Genomic DNA, 13,992 nt, shown 5'->3' with positions numbered 1-13,992 from the left:
TAGTTCAACGGTAAAAGACCTGGGAGTTATTTTAGACAGCAACTTGTCTTTTATAAATTAAATCAACCAAGTTACAAACACAGACTTCTTCCACCTTAGAAATATTGCTAAGCTAAGAAACATGTTATCTATACCTGATGCAGAGAAGCTCGTCAATATGTTCATGACCTCCAGAATAGACTATCGTAATGCATTACTAGGTGGATGTCCTGCATCATTAATAAACAAGCTTCAGTTAGTCCAGAATGCGGCAGCAAGAGTTCTCACAAGGTCAAGGAAATATGATCATATAGCCCCAATCTTATCGTCCCTACACTGGCTACCTGTAGTTGAATCAGTTTTGATTCAACTACAAAATACTGCTTCTTACTTACAAAACACTAAATGGTCTAGCTCCCATGTATTTATCCAGATCTCAAAACTCCGGACTTCTAGTAGTTCCTAGAATAGCAAAGTCCACTAAAGGTGGTAGCGCATTCTCACATTTAGCTCCTAAACTTTGGAATAGTCTTCCTGACAGTGTTCGGGGCTCAGACACACTCTTCCAGTTTAAGGGCAGATTAAAAATCTTAGGATCTTTTTAGCAAAGCCTACACATAACATACGTCACATATCATAACCTTGTGCTCCAGAACATCTGATCACATGCACATTATCAACTTGTGCTATGCTAATTTCTCTCCACTGCTTCTCTTTCTCTCCCCATCCCGAGGCATCCTGAGGTTGCTCCAGCCACAGTCACGGCCCACCTCATGAAGATTGTGGACCTCTAAAGAAGTAGATGTCGACCCCGCAAACATCCCGTACCATATAGAGACTTACCAGCGCCAATTCGATCCCACTACATGTGGAGTTTTCTGTCTGTCTGTCTGTCGTGCAAACACATATACGTATACGTATATTCAAACAAAACAAAAACGCTATGTATCTGGCAATGATTTTTTTAGTGTGACGTGAAATGCTAAAGAGAAGAAACTGTAATATCATGTCATGCTTGACTTGCACAACTTTGCTTGCACAACTGCAATTACTGTCACAAGTTACTGTTACTAGACACTTTAAATAAAGAATTTGTTACAATACTGCAATGTTTCTTTATTATTATTCATTTTAAATTTTGCTCCCCTGTTTTTACTCTACTGTGTGAGTTATTGATGTTATTGGGTTATGTACTATTAGGTAATGTGTTAATGAAGTTATTGGGCTACTGTATGTGCTTTTTACAGTGTATATGATATATGTGATTCGGAAAAGTGTATTAATTAATCTCTGCTTTGGATTAAATAGAATCAATATACGAATTAAATGATTTTAATAAACAAGTGTGTAAAAAAATGTAAGGCTATTTTAACAATCTTAAAAATAAATTAATAAACATTATCAAAGATTTTGGTTAGCTTTTGGAATACAATCAAACCCCATCAGGAAGTAATGGTCATTCAAAACTAAAACAACATGAGGATGGGTTTAATCTAACAAAAAAGACAATATTAAGCAACATTAAGTATTAAGTATTAAGTATTTATTAGGCATGGGTGTATTTAACTGACATTACAGTATATTGCAATTACTAATTTTGTTTGCACTATAGTGAAGAAAACAAGGTTAATAGATTTACAGACTAATAAAACATTATAAAAAAAAAAAACAAGTTTTTAATACATTTGATTACATGGATTTCATTGGAGGGTTAAATTGAAGCTGAATACATATTACCTCCAATATATGCATTCAAATAACTGAGTGCCAGCACTCACTGAAACACTTTGCATTACATTTAAGTGTATTTTATCAGTAATTTAGTCTAAACTTCCTTTCTCTTGCTCCACGTTTCTCTTTTTACCTACTCTTCTTTTGCCTGCCCTTTTTTCATTTCTGGTGTTCTTTGTTGTTAGGGTCACATCACAAGTGTTGGTTCCATTCATCACAACATTTTTAAGAACCCATTCTTCCTGTGGATCTAAGCAGAGTTGCCGGCCTTTATGTGTCCTAATGCTGAATAATTCAATGATTAAACACATAAACAAGTGATTAATTAATGTGACTCCTTGCAGTACATGCAGCAATTCATAAAGCAGTATCAGTTGCAGGCCTTGTGAATAAAACACATTTATAATATTTTCTTGACTGACAGGGTTCCTAATAATAAATGGTTAAAAGAAAACAAACTAAATATGCTTAAATACTCACATGATTGCTTCAAAGGGGCAAAGATCACCACTCTGAACTTTACAATCCACAATCTTTTTTTTGTGGTGATTTTTAACTGATTTCTTTTTTTTCAAGCAGCATGAGCTGGACGAATTCTCTGCCATAGAAAACACATTTTAAATGTTTCATCACAAAACAGAAACTTTTATAACCGTAATACAGCAAACGTAACAATTCTTATACTCAGTCTTTTGTCTGATTTTGTGATTTCTCAAATGACACAGTAGTTATAAAGTGAGCGGCTATTCAAGTGAATAATATACAATTTCCGAATCACCTTTACTGCTAAGACACTGCAACATGCAAAAGAGGGGTGCATAGGGGTGTTGGGGTTTATGGTGACACAGGGGCAGTGCTAACCAGAGAGATTCTGGTTAACACTACACATTTCAAACCTACACATGAACTTTCATTTCCATCTGCCTCTTCACGCTTAGCCCCCAACTACAATTTGGTCGGAGGAAGCACAGGGGCGTGTATATGCATTTCTGTGTAAGAGCTCACGTGTAAGAGCTCATTAAAGAAAGCAACAGAAACAGCATGATGTACTGTTGAGCAAAAGCTTCCAACACAGTTCTGCTTGGTGCCATAAGACTAGACTCATGCCAATTGTTCTTTTCTTAAATGATGGCTACCAGTTTTAAAAAGTTGAGGAACTTGGAAAGGACATTAGACACTGGAACGTGTGTAATGTTATTCTACTTAATTCTGACAAAACAAAACTGTTATTATGACTATTAGCAAATTGATACAAGCATTCTGGTTGTATAGTAGCTATTGATTACCTATTAATTGCATCATGTGCATTGGTGTAATTATATTTAGACATCTGTCATCTGTCAATTGTTATATATGTAAATTAGAATGAATAAAGTTTTTGTTTGTTTGATTTGGAGGTTATCCTGCGCATACTAGGAATAAGGAATGAATTGGGGCAACTTTTCAGAGCAACCAATTTGAAACCATTTATTTTGTATTTTTAGGAGGTTGGAGAAATCTGAATTTGTTAAAGGAACACCACATAGCAACAGGAAGGACATGCAAAATGCTCCACAAACATTAAAATAAACCAAGCTCAGGATCTAACCATAAACTGGAGCACTGCAGCAACACTAACCACAGCACGATACTGTCAGCCATGGTAGTGCGAATTGAGTGATTGATTGTACTTAAGAAAGGAAGCTGACAACAGGGATTCCTAGACTTATGATTTAAACACCTGTTAGATCAAGCAATTTTAGGGTTTTGCAAATCAGAATGTACTTCTGATCTTTATATAGTCCTGTTTATTTGGTTTATATGGATTTTAACTCTTAGGGTGACTATGAAAAATGGATCTACTTGAAATGCCAGCTATGTGAGGTAAAGAATGCTTTGACTCCATCAAAGACATTGGCAAAATCAATGACTTGACTATATATAAACTTTTCGGGATACATTCATGTGGTAGGAGTTGCCTTACTATTAATTTTTAAAGAATCAATTAGAATAGTCAACTAGTCATTTTTTTCACTAGTCTGTTTTTTTTATGTGGTAAAAAGTAAATATTTTAATAATTGCAAAATAAAACATATAAAAGTATTTATGTATAGTATATACTGTACGTAATAATAAATATAGTAATTTCATTCTGTAATGGAAAACTTTAGCTGAATATGTTAAATTAATTTAGGATTCTCATTAAGTGTTCCATAATTAATTACATTTAGACTTTATAATAAAGTAAAATAATAAAACATGTTATACATTTATTATTTTGCTATATACCATTTTATACATATTTATTATTTCCGCAGTTATTAAAATATAAAGTAAGTCTGGGTGTTGGAACAACATTCAATTATATAATTAAATGCAAATTTAAAAAAGTGAATGTGGTTTTAACAAACACACTTTATATACAATCGTACAAAAAGAGTAACGATGGATAAATGCATCATCTGGTGTGACACGGATGATGGGTTTCACTTTGGGTTTGTTTCCTCATGTTGTCTCAACATTGAATGTTTTTTTGTCACTATTGTATCTTATTGCTCATTTAAATGAATTAGTTATGTTTGTGTTTATTATTAAAGTTAAAGTACATTTGTGATATTAAAACTATTCAAAAGGAGGGGAAAAATACAATACCCACTTAGGAGGAAAGAAGATAATTTTGTTCAAAAGATTAATATAATCTTATTCCAGGGATTCTGTGCCAGTAACTCAGCTGCTGCTAACCATTTAAAAACCAAAACAATCAAATTTAGACCAACGCAAATCTTTGTGAGTAAAGCAAATAAACCAAAATTGCTGTGGTTTTTACTATGAGTATGAAAAATACCACTCTGTCCACTCATGTACTTCATATGGTGATTACTCATATGGCAACCCACACTTTCTCACCAAACAGTGAGGAAATCCATTTCTTTCATCTACCCCTGATTGTACTACATCTACCCCTGATTGTACTACACACTTACATTCATGCCAACTTAGATATTGCTTAAATTATTTTTGCCTTTGTCTGCTCTAACTTTCATTTCTCTCTTCATTCTTTTTGTCTTTGGTAAAAAACATTCCCAAATCTAAATACACTCACCAAGCACGCCATTAGAAACACTTGTACAACTGCGCATTCATGCAGCTATCTAATCAGCCAATGAGGCAGCAATGGAAAAAATGATCAAGAGCTTCAGTAAATGTTCACTTCAGATTCAAGCAAAAGTATGATCGATGTGACTTTTAAACCTGGCATAGAACTTATATGAGTAGATCATACATTGCTACTCTTTTGGAGTTTCCACACACAACAGTCTCTAAAGATTAAATGGTGTGAAAAGCAAAACGCTGGCTGAAACACCTTTTAATAGAGAGATAAGAGTAGAATGACCAAATGTGCCTGTGCTCATATGAATAATATAGTAAATCAGAAGTACTCAATCGCAGTGAGCAGAAAAGCATCTCAACACACAAAAGAAATTAAACCTTGAGATCGATCGGCAGCAAAAGACCATATCAAGTTCCACTTTTGTCAGCCAAAATATGGAATCTAAAGCTATCATGGGCAAATACTCAACAAAGCTCTATTAAACTCTACTAAAAACTGAAAAACTATGTTTATTTTCCCTGATCTACAGCTGTCTAGTTTAGTTTCAACAACTATGCCATGACTATACTCACATGAGACCACACATTTGTTGTTAAAATTACTGGAGCCCTTGTTTTGCTTTCAAGATCGAGACTTTCATCCGTATGTCCAAAACAAACTAAAGACAACTCTATTATTCCTTCAGTGAGGCACTTAAAACAGCACCATATATGCAGTAGAAAGCAGCTACCATTTACGTCTGATTATTTTGTTATGAATAGGCATCAGGTGGGACAAAGCTTGATTAGCAGAATGAGTGTATTGTGGCCATACTGGGGATTTACCTATTTTACTACTCAGTGCTGAACCTCCAGCTGTGCTATCCCTTTCATGTGAAAACTTTACCCAAAGTGACAAAGACAAAGTGCCAGTTATTCTCACACCCACCACTCTTCCCTCTCACAAACCTACACACAGACATATCTACAAATACACATACGTAGAACCTCCTGGGAATATTCAGAAGCACAAAGCTGAATTCTTGAAAGCTGCATATTTTAATTACATGTAAAAAGCTCAAGACATTCATTTTTAAAACACATAGAACTGCAGAATACCTAAATGTATTCTACCTCTCTCAGTCCAAGGTACAATTAATTAATTAAACATTAAATACATTTCAGGCAATATTCGGAGATAACAGATAACAGATATTCAGATTCTGCCGAACAGTATAGATTACTCTGTGTCTTATGAACCACCTTGTGTATTCACTGTGCGCTCAGAAGCAGTAGACATAGGCCTTGCTGTTGTGGTATAAGCCATCTTTCTTCCATCCACTAATTTCATGGCTTTAATAACCCAGTGCTTTTTTGGGTCTGCACAGACTGTAAGTCCTTTCATAGTCGTGATTCTTTAAGGTACAGAAGCAAAAAAATAATCAGTTAGCAGTTGTCCGGGAATAGTTTTTCAGGCAGAAGTAAAGTGCAACAGTTTAAAAACGTAATTTATTTATAGCCATTAATCTGAAAGGATAATATTTACTATCTACTAAAAATTATTTAAAAAAAGGTATGCATTTACAAAATAAGGTATATAGGTCTGGAAAAGTTGGCAAGCCCAGATTCACAAAATAAATTAATTATATAAAAATAGTTATTAGTGGTCATAAAAAAAAAAAAACCTGTTTCTGTCTTTACTGAGTACTAATCTTTCAACATAAAAGCATGCATACTTACACGACAGCTGTAATATGGCAGAGGCCTTCTTCCTGCAGATAATAACTTTTTACTCTTGAGGGTGGAAGATTGACGTTCAATGTCTTGAGACAAACACATGGATTTGTACGTGCTATTCAGAGAACAACACAAAAGGGAAAAAATAAGCAAATGTCATCCAAAATCACTTAGTTTTATCGCAACAGAAAATTAGGACAGAAAGAAAATGAAACATAAATCTCCTCACAGCTGCAGCTTGTGGCTGTGAAAAGCACAGCAAACAGGAATAGCAGTGCAGTTTTCATTTCTCCACCTGTACTAGTCTGATTAGTGAAACAAGCTGATAACGGCCACCCTGTATCAATTTATACAGCAGATGCACAGCACAGGAAAAAAATGCTTCAATGCTTCCTACCAAAGACCACCCACCTGCCTAATCTAACACAAAACCTTCACACCTTATAGGCAGATGTCAGTTCAGTGGAACACTAATAGAATGGTTTTTTTTTTTTACAAGCCCACCTTTTTTTGGTTTTGTCAAGTCAAGTTTATTTCTATAATGCTTTATACAATGGACGTTGTCTCAAAGCAGCTTTACAGAGTTTAAGATTTAAGGTGAACAATGTGTACTTATCCCTGATTTGCAGCTTGGGGTGACTGTGGCAAGGAAAAACTTCCTTAGATGTTATGAGGAAGGAACCTTAAAAGGAAACAGACTCAAAAGGGAAACCCATCCTCATTTGGGTGATATCAAGAGTGTGATTATAAATCTTAAAAACAATACATACCACTGGAGACCATGTTTTGTGTGAGGTTATAACATGTATCAGAATGAAAATTCTGAATTTGTAGAACTTGTTACGTCAAAAGAGCGCAATGACATTTAGTCGTTTTTCACAATTATAGGAACATCTGACAGTTTTGACCTTTTGGGGGCTTTTGGCCAATCTACAGAAAATATCTAGTTTATATAAAAAAAAAACTTTCCTTTTGGTTACTGAGGTTATGTTCCATTGAAATGTATTAAATAGAACTTGAATGTACATTTAAATTAGGTGTTGACATTTAGTAATAATAATTATAAGTAGTAGTTATTAGTATGTCAGTGTAAGGTCCTTATGAGGATTACGTGTGTGTTTGGGTGTGTGTGCGTATGCGTGTGTCTGCGTGTGTGTGTTTGTTTGTTCATGTGTGTACTTTGTATCTCAATCTGCTTCTCTAAAGCTGTGTTTCAAAGTGGAAAGTACCCAAAAGTACTCTGATGCATACAATACCATACTGAACAAAGTCAAGGGCACAAGCTTAAATGTATTGTATAGTATAATAATTCTGCATGTGTAATCAGCTTTTAAAAACATGAAACCTGTACATGAATAACTAGTGTGTATATAGACAGATCTATACTATGTTGATTTCTGACTGCAACAGGTATGTTTAGCTTGGCTTCATATTAAAATGTTCTGCTGCAGAGCTACTGTGTTAGAGTAGGTACTGGTTTCCTGTTGCTGGTTGCGGTTGTAGGGCCTGCAGTCGACAGTGTGTGGTCACTCAAACACAGGAAATGCACAAAGGGCTGATGACGTATAGAAACCGTTTCCAGGTACAGGGCACAACATTCTACTAATCAAACCTTTACATATTCTGATACAGAATTCTTAGAAAAGAACCATTATGTACAACCTGATTAGGCCTTAGACTAAACATTGTCAACTGGCAATTGTTCTACCTTTTTCTGAAAATGAAAATGTCATAACACATGTTGGCCCAAATTGCATAATGTATCACAGCATCTTTGAAAAGGTTTTTTGACCACATGGTGTAGAAATGTAAGCTTCTTGACTAAGATCATTCTTAATACATCCTTTAATATAACACATTTTAATATTTTAAAGGATAATTTGTTAATAGGTAGCTCACATTATTCATCACAGAGAAAATTCACATATTACAGCAGCACAGAGTGTATGATTTAACATCATAAATAAAACAAAAAAGGATATAATATAAAGAAGAAATGGCAGTGTAAGTGTGTGTGCTGTGGTAGTGCAGTGGGGATGTACACATTGCTGAAACAATTGCAGACTTGAGGTAAAATAAAGTGGCAAAACATTATCAAAGTGGAATCAGAAAATACGACATGGCGTATAATACACCACTCTTGTGGCATATTCGGCAATTTTGGGTGGAGCCCTAAATGTCACTGCATTTAAGGGGAAATCATTGTGGTCTTATGTATAAGTCATATGCATTACCACATGACACCAAACTTCACCATGTTCACAAAATGACTTTTAAAACTAATTACATTTAACTCATTTATAAGACTACAACCACCACTAGAATAGGTCTAACTGCTCTTTAGCCACCAGGTTTGATTTAATCTCCAATGGCACTTCATTTAGTTTACTCTGAAAATGTTATTTGGGGTTATAAGATAATATTGGCATAATTGAATCTCACATAAAACCATAGATAAAATGTTCTTTATGCAGTTTTGTTTGACTGGCCTACGCTTGTTAAACTCTCTACTTTACTGTCAGTGACACAGCTGTTTTATCTGGGGGTTTTTTATCACTTCCTGTCTCTTGCAGGATGTTATATAACAAAAAAAGTTAACTTATTTCGTTATGTGGAGAACTACATCTGGTCACATAACACCAGCTCCATCACCACCAAGAAAGCCAAGAAGCAACTCTACTTCCCAAAAAGTTGGACCTCACATTCAGACTGTGCAACAGTTTTTTTTTCCTCAAGCTATCAGTATCTCAACAAACAGAACTCAAACACACACTTAATACTTATTTTAATTTATACACATCCATGACTTCAGCATCACCCATATTATATTATAATCATATTATACTGTGTACATGCTGTTTTGCACCTCTTGTGTTTATGTTTACAAATATACTCTTTTTATAGTCTTCCTTTTGCAAATTGTACTGTATAACATAAACAGTAGGTTTTCTGATCAACGCTATCATGTGTGTTGTGTATCTGTCCCACACTTGTGTTTTCTGTTATCTTTTGTTTGCACTCGGTTGCACATGATGCACTTTATGTGGCAAAGACACTTTAGTCCTTAGCTCTGTGTTCTGTATGTAGCTCTTTGTTGTGTGATGTAGTTCTTTGTTGTTTCTATGTAGCACCAGGGTTCTGGAGGAACGTTGTCTCATTTCACTGTGTACTGCGTCAGCTATATATATGGTTGACAATAAAAACTTCTTGACTGTTTACCTGACTTGATTTGATCTTATATAAATATTATACAGTACTGCTCTAGCATGTAACAGACCACTAGAATTCTGTTTTTTCCCTTCTACCAATAGTTAGGGAATAAATAGGGAAATAAAAAAAATGCTAGACACTTAGCACATATAGTACAGTATATCTGCAGTGTCATCATTTGTTCACAAGATGGTGCAAGATGGTTTTTCTCAGTGAAAGAAAAAAACATTTTGGCACTCAAAAAAAACTATTTTAACTTCATTTCAATTGTAATTCTAATATTAATTTAAATGGATAAATGTATAAATGTAATTGTATAGCATTAAATATATATATATATATATATATATATATATATATATATATATATATATATATATATATATATATTTACAATACAGACCAAAAGTTTGGACACACCTGCTCATTCAAAGAGTTTTCTTTATTTTCATGACTATGAAAATTGTAGAAGTCACACTGAAGGCATCAAAACTATGAATTAACACATGTGGAATTATATACATAACAAAAAAGTTTGAAACAACTGAAAATATGTCATATTGTAGGTTCTTCAAAGTAGCCACCTTTTGCTTAGATTACTGCTTTGCACACTCTTGGCATTCTCTTGATGCCTACTTTGAAGAACCTACAATATGACATATTTTCAGTTCACTTTTTTGTTATGTATATAATTCCACATGTGTTAATTCATAGTTTTGATGCCTTCAGTGTGACTACAATTTTCATAGTCATGAAAATAAAGAAAACTCTTTGAATGAGAAGGTGTGTCCAAACTTTTGGTCTGTACTGTATATATATATATATATATATATATATAAACTTTTGGTCTGTACCTTATATATACATACACACACACACACACACATACATGCACCATATTACCAAAAGTATTGGGACACCTGACCTTTCCTGCCATATGTGGTTCTTCTCTAAACTGAACTTGATTGGCCTGCTATAGCGCTTTGACCTCAACCCTACTAAACAATTTTCGGATGAATTGGAACTCTGACTGCACCCCAGGTCTCCTCACCTATATTAGTACCCCACCTTGACTTTAATAACACCCATGTGGTTGAAGAGCACAAATGTCCACAAGCACACTCCAAAATCTAGTGGAACATCTTCCCAGAAGAGTGGAGTGAATTGGGACTAAATGTGGAATATGATGTTATTAAAAGCACATTTTTGGACCAGGTGTCCAAAAACCTTTGCCAATATAGTGTGTATATATAAGTTTTTTAAATCCCAACAACATTTTCAATCGTATTTAAATCTGGTGACTGAAAAGGCCACTCCAGATGTTCATGGATCTTTTTCTCAAAAAAGTTGACTTGGAGGTGTGCTTCGAATCATTGTCTTGCTGAAAAGTATTGTGGTCGCCAAGTTTACATTTGTCAACAGAAGGCATCACATTTTTCTTTAAAATGGCGTGGTATTTCTAGGAATCCATGATCAGGTATAGAAGATTATTCTTTATTTGTCACATTTACATTATAGCACAGTAATATTCTACACATATTCCTTGCTCAGAAGCTGGGGTCAGAGCGTAGGGTCAGTCATGATACAACGCCCCTGGAGCACAAAGGTTTAAGGGACTTGCTCAAGGGCCCAAGGGTGGCAGCTTGGTGATACCAGGGCTTGAACCCCAACCTTCTGGTTAGTAACCCAGAGCTGTAACAACTGAGCTACCAGGTACAAGAACAAGATCGTTCCTACTGCAGAAAAACACCCACATCATCGATGCCCCACCTGTGGGAATGGTATTCTTATAGTTATAAGCCTGACCTTTTGCACTCCTAACATACTACTGGTCCATATGTTCGAATAGTTCATCAGTCCATAGAACTGTCTCCCAAAACTTTGTAGTCTTATCCAAATTCCTCCTGGCATATTCTAGTCGACTATTTAAGTTGCTTGTGGTCAGGAGTGAAATCATGAAAGTTCTTGTTTATTCAGCACATGTCTTACAGTTGCCACTGAACCACTTGTACTAACCTTCACCAGATCATCCTGTAGGGGTCTTGCAGTTATACAGGGGTTTTTCTTAGCTGTCCCTATTAGGTTGTCAGTGGCCCTTGATTAAATTTTGGGCTTTCTTTCACAGCCAAGCAGCTTTGCAGCTTTTCCTTTAGTTTTAGTCTTCCTTATAATGCCCCCACTGCATTAGGTAAAAGACAGGAGGTGCAGCTGAAGGTAGCAGAGCTTAAGATGTTGAGGTTTTCGTTGGGAGTGACGAGGATGGACAGTATTAGAAATGAGTTTATTAGAGGGACAGCACATGTAGGACGTTTTGGAGACAAGGTGAGGGAGGTGAGATTGAGATGGTTTGGACATGTGCAGAGGAGGGACATGGGGTATATCGGTAGGGGAATGCTGAGGATGGAGCCACCAGGAAGGAGGAAAAGAGGAAGGCCAAGGTGGAGGTTTATAGGTGTGGTGAGGGAAGACATGCAGGTAGTTGGGTTAAAAGAGGCAGATGTAGAGGACAGGGGCGGGTTGGAGACGGATGATCCGCTATGGCGACCCCTAATGGGAGAAGCCGAAAGAAGAAGAAAAAAAAGTAGAAAAAGATAATGCCCCCAGTGGTGTCTCTTAGAATGTACATTTTTTGGAAATCCTCCTTTACCCAGGGCCGTTTAGGTGTGCTTTTAACTTTCCTGATTATCTTGTTCTATTGAAATAAATCTGGATCAAAAAATGCCAATGTGCCAATCATTTTTATCACCACATTATCTGTGTAAAGCTGCTTTGAGACAATGTTCATTGTTAAAAGCGCTATACAAATAAAAATTAATTGAATTGAATGTGCAGCTTATAGAGCAGGGCATTAAATCTCTATTGTTATACAAGCTGCAGATTGACTACTCTAACATGTATCCAATTAAAATTTTTACAGTATTGTCCCTTGTGAAGAAATATAATAAAATGTTTGCTGAAATCTTTTGTGAGATACTGTATGTCTAGAAATAGGCTTGTGGTCTTATATTTGTTTCACACTGTGACAGATTATTTTAATTTTTTTTTATTAAGCTGGCATTAAGATTTCATTTTGCTAAAATATCCATTTTGGTGCGTCTGATCACAATTACACTGACTTAATGGAATAAATCCATCCACCTTTTTATTTATTTTTATTTTTTTAATGAAAAAACTGGTTTTGCACTTGAGCAGTGTGGTGCAAGTATGAAAGAAGAAACTCCAAGGACTGATTTGAAAACTCATGTTGGTTAGATCAACCAGTCTGAAGCATATTTTGTCACACTAAAGCAATGGGTAAGAAAGTTTTATAGTATAAACTGAAACCGAAAGACTCACAATCTTACAGTGGCATCTAAATAAAATCTGCCATATCATGACACCATCATGTCTGCGGTGACACTAATGTTTCTAAGAGGAAGACAGAAAACCGATGTGAAATTCTTTTCATTTTAATAGAGAAATCCTGTAAGGTGTTATCACAATGCAAATGGAAGATTACACACAAGCCAGTGACTCAATTACCAGGGATGTTGGAAATACACAAGAACATTAATAGAGCTGTAACTTCCTGAGCTGTGGTTTCCAGCACACCCAGCAGATGTGTGTAAGTGCATTAGTCTTTTGTATGCATCACCTCCACCTCACCAGATGCCTTTCTGAGAAAAAACACCAACATAGCATTCACAGTCTTGGCACATACAACTCTTTTATTAAGATTGAACTTTCTTAAGCAAAGATGTATCATTATTTTCAGAAGGTTATGACATCTTCGCATGACAAGTGTAGAATGACAGACAGGGTGACCACAGCGGTTCTTCCAAACTTACAGAAAAACCATGAGATTTGAAAAATGTATTACGCTATATGCAGACACCTGACCATAACACTTACAGTACATGCTTTTTTAAAACAGGGGTGCCCAATCTTTTCCACAAATCTTTTCCAACCAATCAAGGGAACACCTGATAGAATTTGGTGTTGCTTTTGCTTGGTTGGAATGAAAACCTGCTCCCACACCGGCCCTTTGTGGAAAAGATTAGACACCCCTGTTTTAAAACATCTGATTTAAGATTTCAATGTTATTGACATTAGTAAAGACTGATTTAAAAGGACCTGGCATGAAATACAGCATGCATTCCATTCCATGTTTGTCAAGTCACTTGCATTCTTCCACTTCAAGCTTGGCAAACCATAGTTTCTTATTCTAATTTAGTTTTTCTTTTTAATTTGAATGGTTAAATATATGAAAAGTTTTATAATGAAATG

At 35.3% G+C, this 13,992-nt stretch overlaps 1 protein-coding gene across 1 annotated transcript; it reads right to left on the bottom strand.

Annotated features, from left to right (window-relative positions):
* Positions 1-1,500: 1,500 nt before the first annotated feature.
* LOC124375659 lies at positions 1,501-6,900 on the bottom strand. Its single transcript, XM_046834200.1, has 5 exons — positions 6,746-6,900; positions 6,520-6,631; positions 6,043-6,194; positions 2,191-2,308; positions 1,501-1,995 (listed from the first exon to the last, which is right to left on the bottom strand). Exons 1-5 carry the CDS (start codon positions 6,801-6,803, stop codon positions 1,800-1,802), a joined length of 636 nt encoding a protein of 211 aa, XP_046690156.1. The 5' UTR covers positions 6,804-6,900; the 3' UTR covers positions 1,501-1,799.
* Positions 6,901-13,992: the final 7,092 nt, after the last annotated feature.

The sequence above is a fragment of the Silurus meridionalis genome, chromosome 21 (assembly GCF_014805685.1).
Source record: "Silurus meridionalis isolate SWU-2019-XX chromosome 21, ASM1480568v1, whole genome shotgun sequence".
NCBI classification, from domain to species: Eukaryota; Metazoa; Chordata; class Actinopteri; order Siluriformes; family Siluridae; genus Silurus; species Silurus meridionalis.
This window is presented reverse-complemented; position numbering and strand designations above follow the sequence as displayed.